At 33.2% G+C, this 27886-nt stretch overlaps 4 protein-coding genes across 5 annotated transcripts; 3 read left to right on the forward strand and 1 right to left on the reverse strand.

Annotated features, from left to right (window-relative positions):
* The first annotated feature begins 374 nt into the window (after window positions 1-374).
* Window positions 375-8439, forward strand: LOC25493388 (protein REDUCED WALL ACETYLATION 3). Of its 2 annotated transcripts, none has more exons than XM_024782285.2 (17): window positions 375-573; window positions 753-800; window positions 1182-1273; window positions 2178-2315; window positions 2415-2471; window positions 2557-2629; window positions 3741-3899; window positions 4420-4569; window positions 4699-4954; window positions 5428-5543; window positions 5633-5719; window positions 5837-5925; window positions 6085-6147; window positions 6281-6337; window positions 7294-7390; window positions 7680-7838; window positions 7930-8439. In XM_024782285.2, exons 2-17 carry the CDS (start codon window positions 768-770, stop codon window positions 7933-7935), a joined length of 1632 nt encoding a protein of 543 aa, XP_024638053.1. In that variant the 5' UTR covers window positions 375-573; window positions 753-767; the 3' UTR covers window positions 7936-8439. The 2 variants fall into 2 exon arrangements, with proteins under 2 accessions (XP_024638053.1, XP_013457330.1); XM_013601876.3 differs by having other exon boundaries at window positions 376-667.
* Window positions 8440-11006: 2567 nt separating this feature from the next.
* On the reverse strand, window positions 11007-13412 carry LOC25493389 (pentatricopeptide repeat-containing protein At3g14730). Its single transcript, XM_013601878.3, has one exon. The coding sequence runs from the start codon at window positions 13222-13224 to the stop codon at window positions 11338-11340; it is 1887 nt and encodes a 628-aa protein (XP_013457332.1). The 5' UTR covers window positions 13225-13412; the 3' UTR covers window positions 11007-11337.
* Window positions 13413-14796: 1384 nt separating this feature from the next.
* Window positions 14797-23698, forward strand: LOC25493390 (probable starch synthase 4, chloroplastic/amyloplastic). Its single transcript, XM_024782086.2, has 16 exons — window positions 14797-15100; window positions 15174-15312; window positions 15875-15965; window positions 16071-17127; window positions 17203-17254; window positions 18134-18256; window positions 18347-18422; window positions 18497-18681; window positions 18765-18959; window positions 19043-19114; window positions 19901-20110; window positions 20777-20902; window positions 21860-22009; window positions 22390-22451; window positions 22525-22600; window positions 23085-23698. The coding sequence occupies exons 1-16, from the start codon at window positions 14952-14954 to the stop codon at window positions 23259-23261; spliced, it is 2940 nt and encodes a 979-aa protein (XP_024637854.2). The 5' UTR covers window positions 14797-14951; the 3' UTR covers window positions 23262-23698.
* A 1808-nt stretch (window positions 23699-25506) lies between these two features.
* LOC25493391 (40S ribosomal protein S15a-1) lies at window positions 25507-27616 on the forward strand. Its single transcript, XM_013601880.3, has 4 exons — window positions 25507-25629; window positions 25738-25875; window positions 25971-26131; window positions 27284-27616. Exons 2-4 carry the CDS (start codon window positions 25743-25745, stop codon window positions 27380-27382), a joined length of 393 nt encoding a protein of 130 aa, XP_013457334.1. The 5' UTR covers window positions 25507-25629; window positions 25738-25742; the 3' UTR covers window positions 27383-27616.
* The last annotated feature ends 270 nt before the right edge of the window (window positions 27617-27886 follow it).

The raw sequence follows: 27886 nt of genomic DNA on the forward strand, positions 1-27886 counted from the left end.
GGGTTTAGTTATGATGTTGGTTGGTAATAATTTTAGTACGTAATTAACCCAATTCCATTTGATGATAAGGACATGATTAATATTAGAAACATAAAAAGGAAAGTGAAGGAAAGAATGAAACAAAAAAAAGCATCAAATTAATTGAACACTAATCATCATTATTTTATGATAATAGAACACTAATCATTCTCAAACCAATATATATTCACATTGAAAAACATAATTTAGTTATTAGATTTGGAATGCTATTTTAACCTGTTAGTTAAATTAAATTAAACATAACAAAGTGTATATATTAATTTTCTTAGTAGTGTAAGAAAATGTATATTTGAAGCAAGTTAAGAAAACAAAGTAGCAACCAAATTGAATTGAATTAAACACTGGTCACACTCTATTTCATTTTCATATAGTATTTGATATTATCTATCTTCATATCTAAATCTAAACTGGTATAGTTAGTTTGTTTGAAAAGCTTCTTCTAAGTTTCCAATTCAACCACTGAGAGAGAGACATCCCCTCCGACATTTTCTCTATTCTTCAAGCAAACTCTTCCTCTTCTCTTCAGATCTTAGGGTTTCTCTTTCTCTTTCTCTGCTATCTATTTATCATCACTCTTTCATACGCTTTCTTCACAAATTCTCCTAATTCTTTCAATTCTTCATTTTTGGTATGTATCTTTATATTTCTCAGATTTTCATTTCCAATGCGTCTTTCTTCTCTGATCTCTATTTTTTTTTTAATCAATTTTCTAGATTGGAGGATTGGAGATGGTTGTTTCCGGACCAATTACGCCGGGACAGGTGTGTTTTTCTCTAATTCTTTGATTTCAAAGTTGAATCCAGAATTCATTATTTTGAGGTTTGGGATTAATTGTACTGAATGATTGTTTCAGTTGATCTGTGATAGTTCCTAGTTGTGATTTTTGTGATCTGGATTGTCTTGAAAGATATTTTAATTTGTTAATTAAGTAGATGTAAGTTGTGTAGCTAAATCTGATGCATTATGATCATAATTTTGAGAATATCAATCAATTTTAACTTCAAATTCTCTGATGTTCAACTCAAGTTTCAGCATTTTCGCGTGGAGTATAAGAAAACTTTTATTTATTCATTTAATATTTATGATAGTTGTGGGATGATGTTGCCAACTTTGTGATTGAGCTTTGTTTATTATGCATTCAGGTGTCTTTCTTGCTTGGAGTTATTCCAGTTTTTGTTACATGGATATATTCAGAATACTTAGAGTACAAAAGAACCTCATCTCCTACTAAAGTGTAAGTTTTTTTAACACTGTCATAGGAAAGCAAATTATTGACTTCAATTGATTCGAGTTTATTAAGTTTACTAGTGCAATATATATATATATATCAAGGACAACTTTTTTCTCTTCTGTTTGGCTTTTTCTTCTCGTGATTGGATTGATGAAGTTGAAGAGGGTGACCATAATGCTTTAGATAAGTATGTTAATAAACATTGAAATCTTGTGCTTCCACTTCATTGTATTTCAATTTTGATGTGATTGGTAAAAGAAAAATCTACTAGATAAGTCTTTCATGAGGTATTTGGGAACCAACAGTGATCCTTAAATCAAGTAGCAGAATTTAGCGTTTACTTATCAATTTTTCGACACCCGTGTTATTTACAAATCTGAAACTGCACTTTGTGTCTTTATTTTGAAAAATAATAATAGGTAAATTACTGAATGGATTGATAGTAGTATATTTAGCAAATCTGAGATTAAGATTTAATAAAAAGAAATTAGATGATGAGTAAAGCTTTGAACTTTTGGACTTTGGATACCAACCAGTCAGGGTCAGTGGAGTAAACATACATGAACTCTTCTTGTCTCATATGGGATTAAAAATTTAAAACCACTACTATCCTGCAATCAAAACTGCAATCGTATGATAATTTGGCATCAGAAGGTTTCATGGTGTGAACATAAACACCTACTAATATGGATATTATGTTTCCCATCTTGGATCTACTTATGTTTTTGTTTAAGCGACTAAACTTGATATAAGTAATCATTTTCTTCATTGATGCACTTTTATGGTTTGAACTTCCTACTTCAAAAATTGAATTTCATGCTATGAAAGTTTTTGACACATGGAATGTATGAAATTACTTATCTGCAAATATTTTCTAAATCTGAACAATTCTCCTGGTGGACTGCAGTCATTCAGATATTAATCTTGATGAGTTGGGGAAGGATACAATTAAGGAAGATGATCGGGCCATTTTGCTGGAAGCAGGGCTTACAAGATCTGCATCAGCAAAATTACATGCATCATCTGTCAAATTGAATTTGATTCGGTAATTTTCTATGACATGCAATGTCAGGGGCTTCTTTTAAGTCTTTTACTTCTATATTTTATATTTTAAGATCCTTGTCTTTTTACTTGTTTTGTCTAGGTTCTTGACCATGGATGATTCTTTCTTGCTAGAAAATCGGGCAACTTTGAGGGCAATGTATGTCATTGTTTTGTAAATTACCACTAAGTTATTATATGTTACACTTCTGAATCCTAAAAACATATTGGTAATTTTTCTATAGGGCTGAGTTTGGGCTGATTCTGTTTTATTTCTACATATGTGATCGAACCGACATACTTGGAGATTCTACAAAGGTACACAAATACCACTTATTATATTTCCACTTGTTTTTGCTTCGATCAGGAACATGAAATATCTTTATATGGTAAAGTGATTTTCATAGAGAAACTTGTTCTACGACAACTTCAATTTTTGTTTGCTTCTTTGTAATTGTTTGGTTTCTCGTTTAAGTTTTCACAATTTTTGTTGTTATTAATGCTTTGAGTTTTCTTTAGAATATTTATATATGAATTCTTTAGAATTGTTTTCTTTAGAATAACTATTCAAGTGATTGAAAAGGATGCTATCTCATAAAATGTCCACCTTGACTAATTTTCACTGGTGGATTTTACAATAGCCCAGTTCACAATTCAGTGTTTTAGTTTGTTTGGGTGAGTGTCTATCAAACATGATTTTGAATGAACCTGATTTTGTAAAATTGAGTTTACGGTGAAGTGATTTATATTTTGATGTTTTAATATAAAAGCAAGTTTGATGTACAATTCAGTGTAATTTTTTTCCAAAAAAAAAAAAAAAATCAGTGTAAATATTTTAACCGAACACAAACTACTTTTTATCACTTCTTGTTAAACCAAGGTTTGGTAGCAAAATCAATTCTGACGTTTTACAAGCAAACATGACATTTTTTAATAAAAACAAGTTTGTCCTATGTAAAAGCAAGTTTGGGAAGCTCAAATGCTCCCCCATTATGCAATTAGCCGTATACACGTCGATGTATCATTTTTTGTTGTTGTTGTTGTTGTATTTCTGTTGGTTCTTTTTCACTAGGCTTTCGTGATATATTCTGCGACAAGCTTCGCTTGTGTAGAGATATCTTGTTACATGTTTTACTTTTACCTTGTCAATTTTTACTCTTAGCTTAGTTCACACTTCACACTTCTGGACTTCATATCCAATGAACTTTATGCATCAATTTTTTGTTCAAACAAAGCTATCAGGCTTGTTTAGATATACTGCTGCACAGGTTTGATTTTGAAATACTTATATCCACTGGGTCTATAGATATAATATTGAAATAAACAGTAGTCTTTTATGTGTTTAAATTTAATAAATCACCATATGGTCAAAAGTTTCCATTTGCAGTTTATTATTTTCTTACCTGCTTTTCCTTCCTTTTTTTGACAGAACTATAATCGGGATCTTTTCATTTTCCTCTTCATTCTTCTGCTTATAGTTTCAGCAATGACTTCTTTGAAAAAGCATAATGACACATCATCATTTTCTGCACGAAGCATGCTTTACCTTAATCGACATCAAACAGAAGAATGGAAAGGATGGATGCAGGTGGGTGCTCCTTTTTGGCTGATCTGAAAACTTGTAAATAGAGATTCTATATTATTGCTTACCTCCTAAAAGTTATGGTTAAAAGTATTTACTCTACCTTTTCCGTTCATTGACATTTTATTTATGAACTGACATTGTTTTACCTGGATACATCATGCCTGATGTGAAAAATCATCTCAGTTCTATTTGGATTTCTCATTCTTATGTTACTTTTTTACTTTGCTTCTTTTGTTACTTTTTTTAGTATGGATTATGATTTATTTCATAGCTGTTGCCGGGAAAATATTATGGAATACTGAAGCTATTTGATGATATGTGATGGAAATTGATGCTTTCAGTTATTAAAATGAAGAAAGAAAAAAAAAAAAAAAAACTAAAGTCGACGTAGCTTGGTGTAGTCTTGGCGCGTGTTACTTTCAAAATGCAATATTTCATCCAAACTTACACTTTTTTATAATATGATTTTGAATCTGTCAGGTACTTCTAACTATTTATTGATGTTATTGTTCTGTGTGTTCAGGTCCTTTTTCTAATGTATCATTATTTTGCTGCTACGGAGATATACAATTCAATACGTGTTTTCATTGCCGCGTATGTTTGGATGACTGGGTTTGGCAACTTCTCCTATTATTATATCAGAAAAGATTTTAGCCTTCCACGCTTTGCTCAGGTGATATAGATTTCTTGACCCTGAGAACCATTTTTATGCAACATATTTTTTCAGCTGGTGTTGTCCACTGCCTGTCCTTAACTTGCTACTCTTTTTGCTTAAACAATAACTCATTAAAGTGCCTTGCAGATGATGTGGCGGCTTAACTTTTTCGTGGCCTTCTGTTGTATCGTTCTCAACAACGACTATATGCTCTATTATATATGTCCAATGCACACGCTTTTTACTTTGATGGTGTATGGAGCATTGGGTATATATAACAAGTACAATGAAATTGCCTCAGTGATGGCCGTAAAGTTTCTGGCATGCTTTCTTGTGGTGATCTTGATTTGGGAAATCCCAGGATTTTTTGAATTATTCTGGAGCCCATTTGCATTCTTTTTGGGTTAGTAATACACGCAAATTGTTCTTCTGTATATTAGTTTTTTTCTTCTTCTTGCGACTTTCCTTACCAACACGTCATACCTGAGATTTCCAGTTCGTTTCATTCAACTGATTCATAGCCTCGAGCCAGTTTCTTTCCCATGATCTACTATTTATGCTTGAAATTGAACAGTTTCATTGCCTTTCAAGACTCGAGTTGTGCAGGCCCCCCTTCTGTTATTTACAATAGTTATTGCCAACCCGATTACAAAATTGTATTGGTTAAGTGACTGTTGTGTGTGTGTGTGTGTGTGTGTGTGTGTGTATGTGTGTATTAGATGTTTTCCCCCTTTTAAGAACAAGCTGTATACACTCTCGTTTCAGTGCATGTTTTTTATTGTCGTTTTGCACTTTTCAAATTGATTTGCTATAATAAGAATGGTAATCTGGTATCCTTTTTACTGCAAGTTCATAATAGTAATCTTCATATGGCAGGTTATACTGATCCTGCAAAGCCTGATGTTCCCCGAATGCATGAGTGGCATTTCCGATCTGGGCTTGATCGCTACATTTGGATAGTTGGAATGATTTATGCCTACTTCCATCCAAATGTAATATCATATACTAGCTTGTGTTGTAGTGTGTAATTTTTTATAATGATTTCCAGCAATTTTTAATTTGACATATTTTACCATTTCAGGTTGAGAAATGGATGGAAAAATTGGAAGAGAGTGAAACCAAGAGAAGAGTAACAATCAAAACCAGCATTGTGTCAGCTGCTTTATTTGTGAGTTACATGTCTTCTTATTGTAAAACCGTTTGCTTATTCATGGTTTTATCTGCTCTTTTGTATGTAGACCAAAAAGACTAAGCAAGAACGTTTCTTTTTCTTTTTTCTTTCTAGGTTGGGTATATGTGGTATGAATACATATACAAGCTGGACAAGGTTTCATATAACAAACTCCACCCATATACCTCGTGGATTCCAATCACGTGGGTGTTATCAATTTCTCTTTTACTTTTTAGCCTGTTCTTCATGTTTTATTTGTTTCCTTCGTTTCTGCTTGAAAGATAGCAATCATAGAATCATGTAGTTAAACATTTTTTCCAGCTCCATCTATTGATTTTCTAACTATTATTATTATTTTTCAGCGTTTATATTTGCTTGAGGAATTTCACTCAGCACTTACGGAATTTCTCTTTGACCCTCTTTGCGTACGTTTTCTTCACCTTAATTATTGAAATTCCATGTTGGGTGGTTTTGACGGATTTTGCATTTATTTGGTTACACCTATTTTCTACTAATATTTGTTTCTTAATTTCTCCCGTTTTTTGTATGGATTTTCAGATGGCTTGGCAAGATTACTTTGGAGACTTACATTTCACAGTTCCACATTTGGTTGAGGTGTGTATGCATATTAATCTTTTAAATTCTTTCACCATCCTCTCGGCCTCAATTAATTTATAAATATGGGAAGTGTGGTTTTTGTTTCATTTGGATGACCAGTCATTACTGCATTTTATGTCTGTGAGATAACATTAAGGCTTTGTTTGGGAGTTTGGAGGGGAGGGCTTTAGGGGCTTGGAAATATATAGAAAAATGGACAAAAAATTCACATTTTTTGAAAGAACAGTTTTTTAGAGAATGATAAACTAATACTTATGATTAATATACTTTTAATTTTAAGAATATTATAACAACATAGATTGGATTTGAAAAATTCATATAAACCCTCCATAACCCCCCCAAAACCCTCCCCCAATACAATTTTTGAGTTCCCCCAAATGAGGAGGATTTTTTATTATGAGTAAAAAATTAACCTCCAAAGCCCTCTCCTCCCAATGTCTTCTATTTCTTCCACTTGCTCCTTCCTTTTTTCCAAAACCCTCTCCTCCCCTCCCCTCCCAACTCCCAAACAAAGCCTAGAGGGCTGTGAGGCAAATATCCAGTCAGTTGAGATACGTGCTCAAATGATTTATGTATTATATCATTCATGTGTTTCCTACTTTCCTTACTTTAGATTAATGAATTGAAAATATTATGATCCCTAGTGATGATGACCCAGACCAATAGACAATAGCGCACATGTAATTTTAAGATTTCTTGATCATGATCGATCTCAATAGTTGCTGAAGTGGGTCGTGGTTTTAGAGATTGCAATTATCATGAATAGAAAAACTTCAGGATGTATGTTGTCCACTTTTTTATTGCGAAGTTGTGTCTCTGTTGTAGTGTTGTTTCTATAATATGTCTTTGTATATTGGATCATGAACAAAATTTGGAAAAATTATATGGTTCAAAACATGAAAGAATTTTCCCTTAGTAAGATGTGTAATTGATAATATCCTCTTTGCATACAGATCAAATATGCCAAATGGACAGCCGAAGTGGCTTCTTTCTTTTATCCCAGAGTACCCCATGCTCAACTTCATGCTTACTACTGCTATATACGTCTTGGTATGGATCTTTCCTTCTTTCATTTTTCTTCTTCTACTGCTAGTCAGTCTTAAGAGCACCAGTTCAGAAATTAAAAACTAGAAGTACATGAAAAAGTATTAGATTTAATACATTGCTAACTTAGGAAAGTTGTACTTTTTAATAACTTCATTTCATTTTTATTCTTTAACTAGTGTGCTTAGGTCACTTTTTGCATCCATCTTTTTTATTTATCTTTAAGTTTCAGGAAAGATGTCCTGATTAAGTCGCACCTTTTGTGCTGCAATTCTATCTTGACATTATTTTGCAGGTATCTCATCGACTTTTTGAATTAACAAATACCCTCAAGACAGTGTTTGTACCCACAAAAGACAATCGGCGGCTTTTGCATAACTTTATTACTGGGGTTGCCATTTCTGTTTCTTTATATTGCATCGCTCTGATTCTGCTCCAGATCCCTCATTCAACGGTAAGCCTCTATTTGCTCATGAAGGGTTTGTGGAAAGTTTTAGGGAAGGATAATTAAAATCAGTTTTTTATTTTTTATTTGATACTGATAGGTTTGAAATGAACCCCAAAGAGTTTACATAGAGAGTTCAATTTGGATTGACTGTGCGGAAAGGAAGCTAGGTGGATTAAAATAAGAATACATGAGAATGTGGGATCTAATTTTTTTGGAGCTATGTTCCTATAGTTGTTGGAAGTCCCATTCACTGCATCAGATATAAATATTGGCGTTGGTTTGTGTTGGAGGTTGGCATATGAAGAGGGAATTAACCCCAAAGGAGTTTAGACCAATTTTCTGTAGCTTCATTTGTGCGCACACGTATAAGGAGGAAAGAGTAGGATCGTGTTACAAATTTGTTGTCTTGGCTTCGAAGAAATTCAAGATTCATTATTACCCGTTTGTGTTCAATTTCTGTAATCATTTTTTGACTTGTTACATATGTGAAGGATAACAAAATATATGTATATTCATTTGACAATCTTAGCAGAAACGCATTGCCATACCCTTGTAAAAATAGTTTTGTTTCTGTTTTACAATACAATAGTTTTGTTTTAATGGCCATGATTGCTTGTGTTACCATTTAATTGCGAGCCAATACTGGAATATGTGGTTCGTTGTGAACTATCATTACACTTGGATTTTCCAAATGTTTATTTTCGGGTTCTAAAGATTAAATTTCTTGGCGGCAAACTGGATACGGAATAATACACAAGTAAACTTTTTTCAACTCTTTTTGACCTTGTTAACAAATTATAATCACTGCTGTATATACTGTTGAATTGTATCTTAACTCGATTTCAATTAACAATTTAGTCATTTATCTTTTTTACGTGTCATTTGGGTCATTCATTCATGTTTGCATATGAAATTTACAAGCTTCAAACCTATGGTTTTCTTTTGGGGCATAACATAAATACAAGACTAAGATTTGATGGGGAAGGAAAAATATAGATTTGAAGCTTGAAATTCGTATCTGAACATGGATGATAAATTAAAATGACATGAAAAAAGATAAGGAATGATAAATTAAAATGATATGAAAAAAGATAAGGTTCTGTTAACTGGTGCCCCCATGGCATTGGTTAAGGAATCTATAAATAGAATTTTCTGTTTTGAAAATATAAACTGTCACTTTTTATTAAGTAATATTACATCCGTCCCTAATTATAAGACCCTTTTGGAAAAAAAAAATGTCTTTTTTTATAAGAGCTCTTTGCTATTTTCAACTACATTAATTATTTCTTTACATACATAGTCCTATTTATTGTACAAACAACTTTAATACAAATACTCACTTTCTTAATTCATGTGATTTTAGCATAAGGGTCCTATAATTAGTGACGGAGGTACTCCCTCCGTCCCATAATAACTGAACCACTTGCAACAAAATATTGTTTCTGAAAAATTGACTCATTTCACTTTTCAATACAATATTAATTACTTTTTTCCAATTATAACACTAATTAATACTACTTTCATCACTCTCAATTCAATATATTCTACTTTGCATTTATGATAAAGAAGAATGCACCAATAGTTGATAAGGGCACTCAAACCCATTTTTCTCTCTCTTTCACTTATACACTTTTTCTTAATAAATGTGAAATAAGCCAGGAGCTCAATTAAAATGGGTCGGTGGGAGTAGTAATTACATTACTTTTAAATGAATCTATAAATAGAATTTTCTGTCTTGGAAATATAAACTGTCACTTCTTATTAAGTAATAATTACATTACTTTTTAATAAAAACTTACTTTATTTGATGCTTAACTAATGTCTCTGGCGCACTGGTTAACATTCTCCAAAAAGATAAAGGACTAGATCGCTAAGTTAGGGGACGGCATGAGCAATTTTGCCAACAAATTATAATCTTTACTTGAAAAGGCTGAATTTTCCTTTTGTTAAAAAAAGATAACTTGTTGAACTCAATTCTTCATTTCTCTTTTGCAAGACCTTTTGACGGTGGCATTTAGGGTGGGAAGAGGAAAGAGTTTCCCACCACGGGAAAGTGTTTTTTGACCATTAAATTAGAGAGGAGTACCGATTTTATCATAAGTTGTGCACACTATATTATTTTTCGTCTTTCATGTCGTCTTCTACCTCATCAATATTGATTTTTCAGATCGGGAAGTTTAGATTCACATTTACGGTGGAGACTGGAGAAATTTACATTCAACTTCTATTGAATGTTCAATTCAAGTCTCTCTTGAGTGAAGCCCTGCAATCTTTAAACTATTTCTTCAAACCCAAACCCTTTTACAATTGATTCCTTTAAATTATGCACAAAATTAACTGTTAAATTGCTGAAAACCATTGATTAATTAACATAAATGGGAAAACAAAAATGAACAGAAGTTATCAATTATTTTTTTTGATGTGGAGGATTAATGTTGGAAATGAGTAAAGAACTTAAGAGACGAAATGCAATTATGAGGCTACTCTTTCCATTGTAGGAGTTTTAACCTTTCATTCATTCTTAGATTTTTTTTTTTCTATTTAATACTGTTCTGGTTTTTTTTTTTAAATAAAACCTCAAAAAATTTATATCTTATTCAAAATATTGTTCGTGAGTTTTTTTTTCCAGCAATGTTCTAGAGTTCACTTCAAACCCAGATTTGTTTTTAATAAGAGAAATGAGTTTTTTTTCTGCAATTGTTTCATTGCCTTGCATAAGATCATTGTTGCTGCTTAGGGATGCTATTGCCTGTTGGGACGGTGGTGGTAGGTGAGGGGGATGGAGGAGAGAGAATGGTGGTGGGAGATAGTGTGAAAAAAAAAAATTATCTAGTATTGAAAGTCTATTATAAAATTATGTTATTCATTTAATCTAATGGTCAAAAATCACTTTCCTATAATGGGAAACTCTTTTCCCTTCCCACCCTAAATGCTACCCCTTTTGACTTGACCCACAGCAGATTCACGACAATTACAATAAAATACAACGGAAGAAACTATTTGTAAAAGTACTAAAACCTGAGTTGCGAATAAACTCAAATATATTTCAATGTCAGCGAAAATTACTACTGTAATCTACAACAATGTGATGTAAGGAAGAAAATGCCCACAAGGAAGATTGTTTTCTTGCATCAAGAATAGAAAAAATAAAGAAAGGGGGATAAATTGAAACGATTAAAAACTGTTTCCTGTGTGAATATTGAGACGGAGAACCTCAGCAAGTACAACCGTGTCTGAACTCTGAAGGTTAAATTTAATATTTACATCTAAGTGCTTTTGTTTGTATGTATAGAATGGAAAAAAAATCTGGTCCCAAATTCAATGACTACCATGAGTTCAACAAATTGTTTATTGTTTTGAGAGATAAATCAAGGTTCGATGTTTACCAAAATCCTTGTTCTGAACTAGTCCTCTACAATTATAAGTCCTGAAGTTCTGCAATTTATAAGATGGTAAACCGATGTTGTCGTATCTGAAACCTGCATTCATGCATACTTTGCAAATGCTAGACCAACGGGACATAGCCTTGCTCTTGCAAAACTGCTGTCAATGAATTTAAACCAGCATAGATAAAATCAGTTTGGGGATGGGTCCTATCACCCGTTAGAAATACATGCACACCATTCATGAGTTCAATCCAGCTACAACCTGGTCTCTTTTTCACATTTTGTTGCCTCATTGTATGTCTCAACTCAGATACTTGTTCGTATCGACCAACTACTCCATAAACATTTGACATCAACACATAATTTCCACAATGACCTGGCTCAAGTTCAATCACCTTACTTGCTGCAATCTCAGCCAAATCTGTATCTTTGTAGATACGGCATGCTGCTAGCAAAGCCCTCCATCCGACAGGATCAGCTTTAAAGGGCATTGTTAGCATTAAATCATAAGCCTCCACGAGCTTCCCTGCTCTACAAAGCATGTCAATCACACATGTGTAGTGTTCAACGGATGGCGGTACCCCATATTTTGAATCCATTTCAGCTAAAAATTCGAGCCCTTCCTTCACCATGCCAGCATGGCTACATGCAGACAATAATCCAACAAAACTGATTTCATTCGGTACCAATTGAGCTTGACGCATACGAGTAAACGTATCTAATGCCTCATCACCATAACCATGCATTCCATAACCAGTGATCATGATGTTCCATGAGGCCACATCCTTCTCTGTCATGTTATCAAAAACCATGCGAGCATCTCTCATACTTCCGCATTTTGCATACATGTCCATCAAAGCATTGTTCAATAGAACATCATCAAAGTCATTGTTTCTTCCTTCCTTACCCAACCCATTTACTATCATATACCCATGTATCTCTCTACCATGCATCAAGGCTGCTAGATGAGTGCAAGCCGGAAGTACTGTTGTAACTGTAACCAAATCAGGCTGAACCTTATTGCCAAGCATCCTATCAAAAAGCTTCAAAGTTCCGTAATGATCACCACACCGTTGATGAACTGATATGATCGAATTCCATGAAAACATATCCTTCTCATCCATAACCTCAAATACATTCAAAGCATCACTAGCACATTTGCATTTCCCATACATATCAATCAGTGCATTCAAAACAACAACACTGGAATGATAACCCATTTTCGTCAAAAATCCATGAACAGCCTGTCCGTTGTCAAAGTCTCCTATCACAGAATATATCGACAAAACACCGGTAACCGTATATCTACAAGGAACCACCCCATTTTCCACCATCCTCCTGAACATCCCCAAAGCCTCCTCAAAGCACCCAATCTGTGCATATCCATTAACCATCGAATTCCAAAGCACAACATCTCTAACAGGCAATTCCTCAAACACCTCATGTGCATCCACAACCAACCAAAATTTCAAATAAGTAGTAACCAAAGCACTTCCAACAAAAACATCCAATTCCAACCCAAATTTAAACAACAATCCATGAATCTTCTTAACCTCAAAAACATCTCCAGCATCACCACAAGCTCTGATCACACACGGGAACGTGAATTTATCAGGAATAACAACACCCAGAAGGCGCATTTGCTTGTAAAGACCAAACGAGTGTTGAGAGAGTCCGTTTGAAACGAATCCAGCAATGATTGCATTGTAAGCGAATACATTTTTGTCATGATGGGTTGGGTAGTTGAAAACTTTGAGAGCATAGTTGATGAGGGTGCATTTGGAGTACATATTGATGATGCTGGTGATGGCGAGTGGGGATGCAAAGAAACCATTTTTGAGCAAATGGGTGTGGAGTTGTTTGCCTTTGGTGAGGTTTGTGGTTTGTGCACATTGTTGAAGGGATGTAATGCATGTTCCTATGTCGTATGAGGCTGAGTAACAGTGAAACGAGCGAATCTGTTGTTGTTTTGGGAGGACAAGTCTTGAGATTGTTGTCCCATTCATTTATGTGCTTGCTTTCTTAGAGCATCAATTATTATCGACATCAATATATATATATATATGGCTTAAACAGGAAATTTACCAATGCAAAGAATAAAATGTTACACCCCTCAAAATACCCTAAGCTTGAATAGAGCTTGGGTAAAAGTACTTGATTGAGTTTATGTAAAGGCAAATGAATTGATTTTCGTGAGGTTGTGTAACATTTAGAAAGTCAGAATTTATATGCATTATGGAATGGATTTTTGCGAGTTTACAAAAATGTACTTGAATTGACTTCATGTACAATCCTTACAAAAACAACGCACAAATTATTTTTTAGAGAATGCTAATAGAAGATACTATACAAGTTTCGTTAACCTTTGACAAGTTTTGAAGAAGAAAGTTGAAAAACGAATAATTTTTTTTTAAAATTAAGTGAGACAAATGGAATTTTAGAAATTATAGCTATTTAATTTTTGATTGAGAGGTGACGGGAAATTAAGGGGTGTAACTATGATAAAGTTTTGACAAAAATTTTGAAATTAAAAATGTTTGGTGAACTATATAAAGCGTATAACATATACATCTTAAAAGAAAAAAATTATGAGAGAAAGCAATGCGATAAGAAGAGAAAAGTAAATGTAAGATGAGGAGTTGAATAGATGTCACATATTATGATGGGGGTGCTCTCTTGGCTGACTGTGTGCTACACAGATAGGGATTGCCATTTGTCATAATCGAGATTACACGAATGGGATTGCTTAATAGCAGTGAATATCTTCATTGGTTTTAGTAGCCATAACTTACATGTTCGTGCTTCAACCATTCTCTAAATCTTTGAGGCCTTACATTAAGAAGATAATTTTACTTTGGCGCATATTTTGCATGACCAAAATACGTGTGCAAATTTTATAGCTAAAGAAAGGCTTCCATTTAAATTTTTCTGTTATTTGGAACCGTCCCCACAAGACATGAAGTCATTCCCCCCTAAAGACAAGCTTGGAACTTAGGTTCCCTTTAGTTATCCTTTTTCTCTTTTTTTCCTTTTGTTATTGGTAACCCTATCAAAAAAAGACTTTAATTAAACGAGACTAAACAGACAAAAATATAGCTTAGGCATATATATTTGGGTGACAAAGGAAGAAAGCCACATGTGATATTATGGTTGGCCAATATCACCAACCACAATGTCAGGTAAGTGCTACATGCACTCTAGGTTGCTTTGAGATTTAGAAAGAGACAAACATGGCATTGCATCCGGCGTTATGGGAGAATGCAGCGTGCTTGCACATTGCAACTTGCAAGTCAAGTAAGTCAAACAAACAAACACATATAAATGATCAACCACTCTAGTTAGTCAACGAGATCAACGGTGGGGAACCTTCACCTGACCACAACAATAAGGTGAGAGATGACATGGCAAAGTAGGATCTAGACTTCACTCACACTCTCCTCTCAAGTAAGTACCCACCAGCACCGTTAAATAAATTTTTGTCTCTCTCTCTTCACGGTTCCGATAAATTAAATTAATTAAATAAAAAAATTGGATTCCTTTATTTTATGCTAATTGGATTCTTTCTTTCACAAGCAAAGAAAAATTATCTTCTATATATAATTATAAAATATTAATAAATATCCCCATGCGGGATGCGGCAGAAACGGATTTTTGCCTCTCTAACTGAACCCAAAGACGAACAAAGAAGAAGAAGAAGAAAGAGCTGTTCCTTTTTCTTCTTCAAATTGAAAAAATGGCTTCGAAGCTAGCAACATGTTTTGTATGCTGCAATTTGAGCAGCGGCTTCAACAACTGTAACAATAATTATAATCAGCCTACCCGCCGCGTAATGTGCTCTCCATTTCCATCTTCCTGCAAAATCCGACACCTCCGTATTCTCAGGTAATTTACCTATCAATCAATATTCCCATTTTCCATTATTATTAATCTGTTAATCAATTTTGTTTGTCTACAGTTCTCAGCAGCAGAAAAGACAATATCACAAGAAAACATCATCATCATCATCATCATCACAACCATCTTCCATTGATGGAGGAAGAACTATCGATCCGAAATCTAATCATGATCATTCTCCACACAATTCCACACCATCGGTATCCTCTTCAAACTCACCTTGCAATTTATCATAAATGCTACCTCGGATAGATAGATACTTAGTTTGATTAAGTGCTTATGCTTTTGTATTACCTCATTTTTCAATTCAAGACTAAATCCTGCAGCTCGCTACTTTCTTTAGATTATTCCAATGACTTCTTAAAATTAGAGAGAGCATACTGAAACAACTTATGAAATGTTCATAAATCGCTTTTAGCTTAGTTCCAAGATATCTAATCAAAATAGTTTGACTTTATTGTTATAGAAAGAGCTTACACATAAGAACTTATTTGATGAGCGCTTATGCTATAAACACTTAGTTAAGCTGTTTGTTCAAACTATGTCTTAAGGTGAAAACAACTCATGAGTCATGACATATCATAGTAAGTTTCATTCTTGTGTTTTGCCAAACACTTAAAAGTGTTTATGTAATAAGATAATTATTAAATAAACGCTTCTGAACACTTTCGTAGAATGGATAAATTTAGCTCTTCAATATGATTCAAGAGGTTAAAAAGTTGGCTTTTAGTGCCATTAACTAATTATTCAATTATGAAATAGGCCTTGAATGTAAACGGAGCAGAGCAGGCTGAACAGTTGTCTGGTGGTCAATTGGAAGATTTGTTATCCATGATAAAAAATGCAGAGAAAAGTAAGATCTTCTTCTGGAGTACTTGTATGTTTCCTTTTTAAATGTATATATTTTCTGTTAAATGTCTTGTCACCTGTTATTAAGAATTGTATGTTTTTCTTCCAGACATCCTTCTTATAAATCAGGCTAGAGTTCGTGCACTTGAAGATCTTCAAAAGGTTCTTGCCGAAAAGAAAGCGTTACAAGCAGAAGTTAACGACTTAGAGATGAGGTTGGCTGAGACTGATGCGCGGATTGAAGTTGCTGACCAGGAAAAGACGCATGTGGAACTCATGGAGGGCCAGTTGGAGAAACTGCGTAATGAGTTGGCTGAAAAGGGTAGTACTGAAGAAAGCAATGCTGAATTGCATGACCTTCATAATGATAGGATCCATTCCCTTACTGAGGAGCTTAATTCGGTAAGAGAAGAAAATGCCTCTCTGAAGAATGCCATAGAATCATTTAAAATACAGCTCAATGATGTCAAGAACAATGATGAACGTTTAGTGGTATTGGAAAAGGAGCGCTTATATTTGGAATCAACCCTAAAAGACTTGGAATCAAAACTGTCAATATCTCCGGAAGATGTATCTGAACTGTCCACACTTAGAGTTGAATGCAAGCATTTATCAGATAAGGTTGAAAACTTGCAATTATTGCTAGATAAAGCAACGGAACAAGCCAACCAAGCCGTTATAGTGCTTGAAGAAAACCAGGATCTTCAAAGGAAGGTTGATAAATTGGAAACATCCCTTGAAGAAGCTAACGTCTATAAGCTATCATCTGATAAACTGCTGAAGTATAATGAACTAATGCAGCAAAAGATAAAACTACTGGAGAACAGCCTGCAAAAATCAGATGAAGATATAAACTCTTATATTCAGTTGTATCAACAGTCAGTGAACGAATTTCAAGATACACTCGATATTCTTAAAAAAGAAAGCAAGAGAAAGACGCTGGATGAACCAGTGGAAGATATGCCATGGGAATTCTGGAGTCAATTGTTGCTTCTAATTGATGGCTGGACACTTGAAAAGAAGATAGCAGTAGATGACGCAAAGCTTTTGAGAGAAAAGGTGTGGAAAAAAGACAAGAGTATTAGTGATGTATATATGGCTTGCAAAGGTCAAAATGAAGACGGGGCTATATCTGCATTTCTTGGCCTTACATCGTCTGCAACGAGGTATTAAATTCTAATTGTGTGTTGCATTTTATATATCTTCCATTATCTTATGCATCCCTTACTTTTTATCTTTAGTCCAGGATTATATGTGATTCATATTGCAGCAGAGATGGCACCAGTGGCTAAGGTGAATTCATTGTTTCCATATCCCTGTTTTTCTCTGTTATGAACTCATTTTATCTTATCCCTGATGTTTCTAATTCTTTCAACATGATCTTATCCCTTCACCTACAATCTGTACTTTTACTGTATAACTAACACCCACTTAAATGATGCTAAAGAGGCATGTCAGAAGCACCTTACTCTGTAAATAAGGGGGATACTAGGTGTGAGTTTTGAATTGAACTAAATTTTCAAACATCGTTAAAACACGGTCTCTTGTATCGTTTTTTCTCCCTCGTGCCAATTTTTGAAATCTTTTTAGGAAATAAGTAGCATGTGGTTAAAAGTCAGACACTTGTACTGTTCATAACCATTACGAATGGGAGTTGTTCTAATCGTAACATCCCAATTTTTTGACAGTGGGCCTTTGCTTGAATATGTCAAAAAATATTATAGTATGTTGACCCTATCTTAGATTGTCTCCTAAAATTAGTTTCCATAATTCCTTAAACATCATTATTTGTATCGTTGTTTAATTAAGATTAGGAGTTTAGTATTAGTATAAATAAGGATCACTGCTTTGTCTTGTGCAATAACACCCAATATATCATTTATGCCATATCGATATAATTTTATTATCGAGTATACCTTTTCCTCCCTTTATACCTAAAAGAATAAATATTTTATAACTTTTGCATGGTATTAAAGTTGTATCGTTCTCCATGATATGTCCTGTCATCATTCTACTGTCGAGTTCCCAAAACTCTAGAACACTGCGGTAAAAATGACTAGTACCATACCTTTCCATATTGTTCTTCCAAGGATGGTGCATGATCTTCTGCTTTCAATTAATCTGTTTTTCTTATTACTTACTGATATTTAGATTGAGTTGTTTCTGTAACAGGTTGGTGGCTTGGGGGATGTTGTCTGTGGTCTAAGTAAAGCATTGCAAAAGAAGGGACACCTTGTTGAAATCGTACTTCCCAAATATGACTGCATGCAATATGACCGCATTGGTGATTTGAGAGTATGCTATTTATTGAGTAAAGAGTCAAAGATGTTGAGTATTGGTGTTTGGTATCTTCAACAACTTGTGATAATTTGATTATCCTTGCAGGCTTTGGATGTGGTAATAGAGTCATACTTTGATGGTCAATTATTCAAAAATAAAATCTGGGTTGGCACTGTTGAAGGTCAATAGTTAAATATTTCCGTTTAAGTTGAATGTCTTTATATATGGTTTACTAACTTCACTTTACTTATGCAGGCCTTCCTGTTTATTTCATTGAGCCCCATCATCCTGATAAGTTCTTTTGGAGAGGAGACTTTTATGGCGAGCGTGATGATTTTAGAAGATTTTCATATTTTAGCCGTGTAGCACTTGAGTTTCTTCTTCAAGCTGGCAAGAAGCCAGATATCATTCATTGTCATGATTGGCAGACAGCATTTGTTGTATGACCTCTTAATTCGTTTTTTACCAAACTTTTGCTCTTTGAGTAACTTACAGACTAAACTTTATTATGCTACTTTGCCAGGCTCCTTTATACTGGGACATATATGCCCCAAAAGGATTAAATTCAGCTAGGATATGCTTTACATGCCACAACTTTGAGTACCAAGGGACTGCAGCAGCTTCAGAGTTGGAATCATGTGGTCTTGATAGCCACCATCTAAACAGACCAGATAGAATGCAGGACAACTCAGCACATGATAGAGTCAATTCTGTCAAGGTATACTAATATGATGATTATCTATTCTGCCATTTATGAGCAAATATAACAAAAAAGTAATAGTTTACCTTCCAATGTTTTAGGGTGGAGTTGTGTACTCAAACATTGTAACAACAGTTTCCCCTACTTACGCCCAAGAAGTGAGAACTGCGGAGGTATTGTTCATTTCTTGCTCTTATGCATATTAGGTATTTTTTGGTTTATCAAAATATCAATTTTTTAATTCATGTAATAATAAAGCAAGCAGCACACATAACAGAACCAGCACAAGGTCAACTTTGAATAACAACTTTCCCTATAATTGCATCTATGCTGACTAGATTGCATCTATCTGAATGGTTATAGATCTATAACCATTCAGATACCTTCATCTAAAACGGAGAATTTTTCCTTGACACAGTATTTGGCTTTTGAGTCCTTATGACCAAGTGTTGAAGAATTTGATGCATAATACTTCTTGCTTTTTGATTGAACTATAATTCTAGCAGAGTTTCTTTCGAGTGGGCTTATGCTTTGTCCATTCTTTAAGCCAAATAGATTTCAAGTTAGTGATTTGTTATAGATCTAAAACCATTCATGTGCTTTTACTAATAGCATAAGCTTGTTGAAGATTTGATTCTTAAGAATAGACAAAGGTTTTGTTTCTAATAATAAATGGAAGACTATTGCATATATTTTTGTACTAGCTATTTGGCATTTGACATTGTTACGCGCAATATAAGGGTACCAGGAGTCCAATTTGATGTGCAAGTCGACATAGGCCGGAATGAATTTGTTATTGATCTTTGAATTTGACAGTATATCTTGTACAGAAAAAATAATGGAGAATCACACATAATTCATGATAAATGCTTGAAGTTTGGACTATTTTATGAGCTCTCTTTACAACGTTTCAATTTGAAAAGTGGGTCTCATGAATGATATTATTGTACAAAATGCAGGGAGGTAAAGGCCTCCATTCAACCCTCTCTACCCACTCCAAAAAGTTCATCGGTGTTCTTAATGGTATTGACACTGATATATGGAATCCTGCTACTGATCCATTTCTTGAAGTCCAGTACAGTGCAAATGATCTTCAAGGGAAAGCAGAGAATAAGGAAGCCTTGAGAAAGAATCTAGGTCTTTCTTCTGCAGATGTTAAGAGGCCGTTGGTAATTATATAATTCTTATTTCATAGGACAATTTGTTTGTTACAATATATTATAGTTTGCTCTTCACTCAGTTTTTTTTTTTGTTTGTTTTGAAATTGATGCTATATTTTATCTCATGAAAGATTCAAGCTTTGTCAATTTTCTTTCATTCCCCCAAAGTGCTACCAAAAAGCAGAGTGTGTGCGCATTTTTGGCCTATTGGACTTGAGATTTTGAGACTTTAGATTGGTTCTAGACAAACCATATGGAGGTGGTCTCAGTCTATAGTTTTGTCTGAAACTTTCTAATGATAGTGAATAGTGCTGGTGGTTGCCAAAAAAAAGTCTGTGAATGTGTTGCGAGGGATGCCGTGATAGAGTTTGCAGGACTTCACCTCTGAAAAATGATAATCAATATTTACCTCCAGTCCAAATTTTAGGAATTTACATATTTCCAAAATATTATAAGTTCCTATATTCTATTCAATTAATTTTTGTATGTTGCTTTAAGGTCTCATTTGCTTCTTTGTTGGAAGACATCATTTATATATATGGTTAAGTGATGTCTTAACTTGAAATTTCTAATTATTTGTCTCTCATTTAGCAATTAATCATTCCCGACTTATTCTAAGAAATTAGAAATTAAGATGCTTTAATAGTATGATCTTTCTATTCTCTTCTATGATAGGTTGGCTGCATAACAAGGTTGGTTCCACAAAAAGGTGTTCATCTTATAAGACATGCAATATATCTAACATTGGAGCTGGGAGGTCAATTTGTTCTACTTGGCTCAAGTCCAGTTCCACATATTCAGGTCATATTTTCGTTCCTTATAGCTGAAACTTAGTGATATTATACTCCACTTTAGAATGGAGTCAGCTAAAACAGTATAACAGAAGAAAGTCAACTTAGAATAAATGTGGAATTCTTTCTCGGCACAAAAAAAAAAGTACTATCTTACATAGATTACGTTTCAGTTAACTATTACTATATATAACCAGAGGTCCCAGTGAATATTGTTATGAGAAAAAATAATGATACTAAAAAAACTGGAGAAAATTGATATACCTTTCTGACTGATTTAGTTTAGAAATGTACTACTAAGTATTCTGGTGACATTTACTTAAAAGCTAATTTCTATGTGCAAATTAAGTTGTAGTAATCAAGAATTTTTTTAGTTAAGCAACTAGAACAGGGGTATTGGTGTGAGATATCATATGGGTTAGTTTGCGGCATTAAGGGTTCACACCTCTGAATTGTCACTGTAACCAAAAGATAATACATAAATCTGGGAATTCATGGAAGCATAATTATTGAACTGGATTATAGCTTATATATATATATATATATATATATATATATATATATATATGCATACAGACGTATATTATATATTTGGATGCATAGGTTAAAGGATACGACATTTTTAAATAAAACTAAGGTGAGAATACGCCAATAAAACTAATGATTTCTGTATTAATAATTGACTGTTCATACCAATGCACACCCCTATGTATTATAACTGAGGGTGTATGCGTAGAACAGTCAACTAATGATTTCACTATTACAATCAAAATATTAATATAATACAGTTATTTATATATATTCTCGCATAAACTCTTACTTTCTGTGAAAAGAAATATTACTGAGATATTTATTTTTTATTTTTTAATGTTTTGGAAGTAGACTGTTAATGGAGTTGATTTTCTTCGATATGCCCATTCATTCCCCATATTTTCTGTCAACTGATTATCAGTTTTCTATTCTCTAGAGAGAATTTGAAGGCATTGCCAACCATTTCAAGAATCATGACAACATAAGGCTGATATTGAAGTATGACGAATCTCTCTCCCATACCATTTATGCTGCGTCTGACATGTTCATCATTCCATCGATCTTTGAACCTTGTGGCCTAACACAGGTATGGCTGCTCATGAATTTCGAAGATTAAAATTACTTATTGTAGTGTCAACGATTAATGCAAATCCATGTTCCATTCTTACGTGATACATGTTTCCAGTAAAAAACTGTTTTATTTTTTAGAAATTGGTATCTTGATTATAGATGCTTATATATTTTCTGTTACTCTACTATCAAACGATATCCATTTTGTCAAACTTAATTCATAGCTAAGTGTGCCACCAAAATCCATTTTCTGCACCAGAATGAAGTAAAATTACGCGATAAAGAATCCAACTGTACAAAGATGATCATATAAGTGAATGAAAAGCAGACAATATGAAAAGCTTAAATTAAGGTTTTTTTTATACTTTACACAGTTTCCTAATATATTTCCTGCAGATGATTTCAATGAGATATGGTGCTGTACCTATCGCCAGAAAAACTGGTGGCCTAAATGACAGGTTAGCATAGCACATGACATGAAAGTGTACTTCTTGTTTCTGAAAATTAACTCCATTCTGTCTCATTTTGCAGTGTTTTTGACATTGATGACGATACAATACCTTCACAGTTTCGGAATGGATTTACATTTTTGAATGCTGATGAGAAGGTAAAGTAAAATATCTTGTTTTTACAGTCCAACATCACAGATGCTGTCATGTTTTTCATGATAGAGTAGGTTTGGGTCACGCCCCCGCTTCCATCTTTAGCTGGGATGAAAAATTGTACTGATTAAAATTATCTAATGATTGCAATATTTAATTTGTATTTTCAGTATTTATGATACAAGAGAGTGTGAGAGTGAAATCCTAATTGCAACTTTAGTCTTTGTAGCTTGGATTATGGATGATTTTGATCTCAACTTTTTTTAAGCCAAACAAGTTCCTCTGTTTTTAAAATTAATCAAATTTGGTCCTATTTTAATCATGTATGACAGATTGTTGTCATGCCTGCTATAGATCCGTAATGCAAAGCTTTATTAAACCTATTTTCCGTAACCTACCTTATTCACCTTCAACATTCCCATCTAACAAATAAACATTACTTTATGCTGTTTATTGCTCTGGTAAACTCTAATGACACAATTTTGACAGGGAATAGATGGTGCCTTAGTACGCGCAATTAATCTCTTCAGGGACGACCCTGAGAGTTGGAAGCAACTTGTTCAGAAGGACATGAACATTGATTTTAGCTGGGACTCTTCAGCAGCACAATATGAGGAGCTCTACTTAAAGTCTGTGACTAGAGGAAGAGCGGTAAAACGTACTTAATTTAGCAAAATGAGGTTTTCCTGTGCTATCCTTTCAATCTCATTAGTTTTCAACAGAGATGGTAGATCAGATTTAATGCACAAACAGAAGGATTTATCTGACCATATACCTTGCATGCAAGAACATCTCTAATTGAGAATGATTACAAAGACTACTTTGAATGTGACGTGGCTGCCTATAACGTGCCGCTAGATTAGTCTCCATGAAGCAACATTTCTCACTTTTGATGAATTCTAGGTGATATTTCAACTTCACTATACATAGCAAGACTGTGTAGTTATTATTCATTATTTCGCCACTTTAATACGTTTTTAGAATATGTCAACAGTGTACAAAGGCCATACATGTAAATCGTTACAACTTAGTTTTCAACTGGAAAGAATGTATAATTTAATCAAATTCCAAACAAAATAAAAATCCTTACAATACTATACCAACTCTGTTGGTTATCATCCTGTGATACTAAAAGCGCATGCAAGCTCCCGTTTAACTTTTTGTTATCGCGGTTTTAGAGATGGCATTGTGAGAGAAAAACAAGTAAAATGTCATGCCACAAGTAAACGGAGTTATCATACAGGAGTGTGTGTCATGTACAGAAATAAATAGGAGAGTCTAGTGTTAACTTAAACTAGAGGAAGTCAAATCTGTTTTGTTAGAAGAAATCTTAGGGAAGGTAGTGCAATTTTCTCTACATAAAAAACACTAGTTTACACGAAATTGACTTCACAACAATAAATAAATTCGTAATATTATGGACTGAATATTGGAGTATGAAGAACAAACAATAAAGTTTAGAATGGTACAGATTAAAATAGGGATAGAGAGTTGATTTCACTAGTTAAGATTAAAATTGAAGGCATAAGAAAGAAAGTTGTGGTAATACTTTTCATATGAAATGATAGTAGTCTCGTTTTAGATTGGATGCACATATGTGAAGAAGACGTATATAAACACAAGAAGAATAGACTATGAATAATTATTTAGTAGTTAGATACAAAAAAGAAAAACTATAGTTAGCGTGAAATGTTAATGCATATGCATCATGAAAGAAAAAAACTACAGTGAATTGTTTTCAACTAGCTTAACTATAGTTTTGCACCAAAGTAACTAAGTGAAGAACATTCGTGTCAAACTCCAACACGTCGTTGCAGACAATGATTCCTAGTGATCAACTTCAGTGTTTGGGTGGACATTATTGGATCAACTTAATTTTGTATAATCGATTTGGATCAACTTAATTTTATATAATCGATTTTAACTGCAAATGAGTTTGAAACTGACCAGTATCAAGATTTGAGCCACTTACATTCAAAAGCTGTATAGATTTGCTTTTATTTGAATTACATTTGACTCCTATAAAAAAAAAATGCATTTGGCTAGTACCAATTTTTATTTATTCCAAACACACATAAACATAAAATAGCGGTAAAATATTGTAAATATGTTGTGGATTGTTTCTATTTTAATGGGAGTTAACTAATTTTTTAATTGATTTCAATAATATTATAAAAAGAGGTATGTTATTTTAATGGTCTTTTTGTACAAGTGTTCAGACACTTTTTTATTTATTGAGTCAATGCTATAAGTTACAAACAATAGTTTTCATAAAATTTTGATTTTGATTTAATGCATATATATTTTTTCACTTTTATAGTGTAACAAAAAAACTATATTTATCTATTTCGATGACACCAACTATATAATAAATATAATATAAATTCTTATTAAATAGAAAATATAATATAATATAAATTTTCATTTTTTATGAATGACGCCAACAATAATATAACAATTTTATAGACAAGTTTATTTAAAGATATAATTATAATTGAAAAAGCCATACTAAAACCTATATTTAACTTGTGTACTCCTACAATGTATTTTTGTTTACAATATTTCCAAAATATCTCTACAAATATCAATTTATTTTAAAAAAAAATCCGCTTTACATAAGTTGATTGTATGCATTTGTAAAAAAGTTTGACATCGTTAGTGTACATAAATTAATCTTGTTTTTCTTCTCGACAGCTAAAATTTTTGAATTGTCTAAATTTTATAGAAAGCTAAAATTTATAATTATCAAGAACATATTTTTAATTATAAAAAATTGTATAAAATCAGAAAATGAAACATTAATTGTGATAAATAAATTGTAAAATTAGAATTTACATAAAATGCAGAGGGTGTGAATTACTTGCGGGGGTGTAGCAAAAATCAGCAGTTATAAAAATATACTTGTAAAAATAGCCATGTAGGCCCAGCCCAATAGTATAAAATCGGATAAAAACCATTTTGATGCTTCCGTAACCCTAATTCTTCGATTCTCAACACAGGGTATTCGTTTCCGCACAAACACACAATTTCTCTGGTAAGATCTAGTTTTATACCCTTGAGGGTTTCTTCGATTTGGATTGGATTATTTTGAAATAAGCATTTTATGTTATTTATAATTTTGTTTATTTAAATTTTGTAACAGAAAATATGGTCAGGGTTAGTGTTTTGAACGATGCACTCAAGAGCATGTACAATGCTGAGAAACGTGGGAAGCGCCAAGTTATGATTAGGCCATCCTCAAAAGTGATTATCAAATTCCTTATGGTCATGCAAAAGCATGGTATGTGGTTGTTTGATTCATGTAGTTGACCTCATTTTGTGGGATAATGTTTTCTTTCTATGTGATGATATTGTATACTCTTGTGGTTGTTGTAGGATATATTGGAGAGTTCGAATACGTTGATGATCACAGGTCTGGCAAAATTGTCGTCGAATTGAATGGAAGATTGAATAAGTGTGGTGTTATTAGTCCTCGTTTCGATGTCGGTGTCAAAGAGATTGAAGGATGGACTGCTAGGCTTCTTCCCTCAAGACAGGTCAGCTGAAAAGCCCAGTTTTGTCTTATAAATCTGATATAAATGACCATAAACATGATAGTTGTTTCATAGATTAATTTACATGATTGTATTTACGCTGTTTTGATTGACTTATTTGAGCTTATCCATTGACATAAGTTTTCTGGGGCTGTATTGAGAACTTATGAAATCAGCTTATGGCAATGTTCCCAAGCTTTTATCGGCTTATTTTCATATGCTCTTCAGTATAAATTATTAAAACAGCTCATAGGATATACTAAAACTATCTAACTTTTTATTTTATCTTTTTCTATAAAAATAAGCTTATGCATAAGAGCTTCTTGTGATAAGATAAGTGCTTGTGCTATAAGCTGCGAATAAACAGTCCATCCAAACAGGCCCTAATTAAGTTTGTTTTATAGTTCCTATCTTTCGTGTGGTCATTCTTCTGTGTACCACATTGATGTTGGAGTCTTGATCTCAAATATGAGCTTAGTTCATTGTTTGTTTGTTGTATCCTTGTTATGTTGAGATCAAACAATTTTTTTTTTCTCTAATTTATTTGCTTTTGGTTCCTAGCATTCCTTTATGTTAGGTCTAGTAGGCTTTTAAAACTTCGGTTGGAATTGTAGAGGGGTTAACCAGAACAATTCAGTAGTGTTTGTCTTGACTTATGCTTCATATATTGGAAATCACTATAGTATGAATTGTCCCAAATGCTCACTCGACTATTTGGATAAAATTAAATCATGATCATGAATTATTTCTAATGACGCAGCATTTAAATTCAAATCGTTATTAATGGTTGGGCGTATAGTTTCTTATTATGCTTTTATGGGGTGTGTGAGGAGAATATCCTTTGGCCTCCCACTCTACCTATGTCTGTAGATATCGTCTATCTATTTACTATACCTCGCTAATTATGCTTTTATTTATTGGTCTTTTCATTTTTGTACAAAAAAACTTAAAACCCATTTTCAATATGTGCTAGCCATCCTATCTTTTAATATTTTCATTTATATTCATAATACAGATTTTACAATTAAAGAAAAACTAATAGTTAAAGTGCAATTATATATCGACAATCTTTATAAACCATCGAATCTTATGTTGCTTGTTTGTATCATATGATTTTTCTTTTGGTCCCTAACTATTGGTGCTACAATCATGCAGTTTGGGTATATTGTCTTGACTACCTCTGCTGGTATCATGGATCATGAAGAGGCTAGGAGAAAGAATGTTGGTGGTAAAGTGTTGGGTTTTTTCTATTAGGTATGAAGATTGCATCCAATTTCAGATTTTGAGAAGTTTTAGTATTTGTGATCGAATTCAGTTTTTTTACATGGATATTGTAATTTGGATTACTTAGGATTGTAAGCTTTTAATTTGCACTTTTGTGCTTTTGTGCTAAATTGAATTTTGGGTAAACTATTGTGCTCTTGGTCCCTAGCTTATGTGTTTCAAAATTGTTGATTTTTTAATGAATCCAAATTATTGTTTCGTTAATCCATTTGTCATGATGAATGGCCTCGGCTAGAGCATATCTGTCATTAGACTCGTATTCACTAAGATTCGAACCATGAACTTATCTAATGTCAGCCTCTAAAATTGAGCACACCAAACATATTGATATATTTGATTTGTTTTTTTGAATTTGAAAGAAAAACAAACCAACGAGTACACGAAATAGCTGGAATTGAAGGTTATCAAACTATCTTGAAAGGATAGTAGACTCAAATATTGTCTTTCTCAAATGAATATGAGAGAGTATATACA

The sequence above is a fragment of the Medicago truncatula genome, chromosome 4 (assembly GCF_003473485.1).
Source record: "Medicago truncatula cultivar Jemalong A17 chromosome 4, MtrunA17r5.0-ANR, whole genome shotgun sequence".
NCBI classification, from domain to species: domain Eukaryota; kingdom Viridiplantae; phylum Streptophyta; class Magnoliopsida; order Fabales; family Fabaceae; genus Medicago; species Medicago truncatula.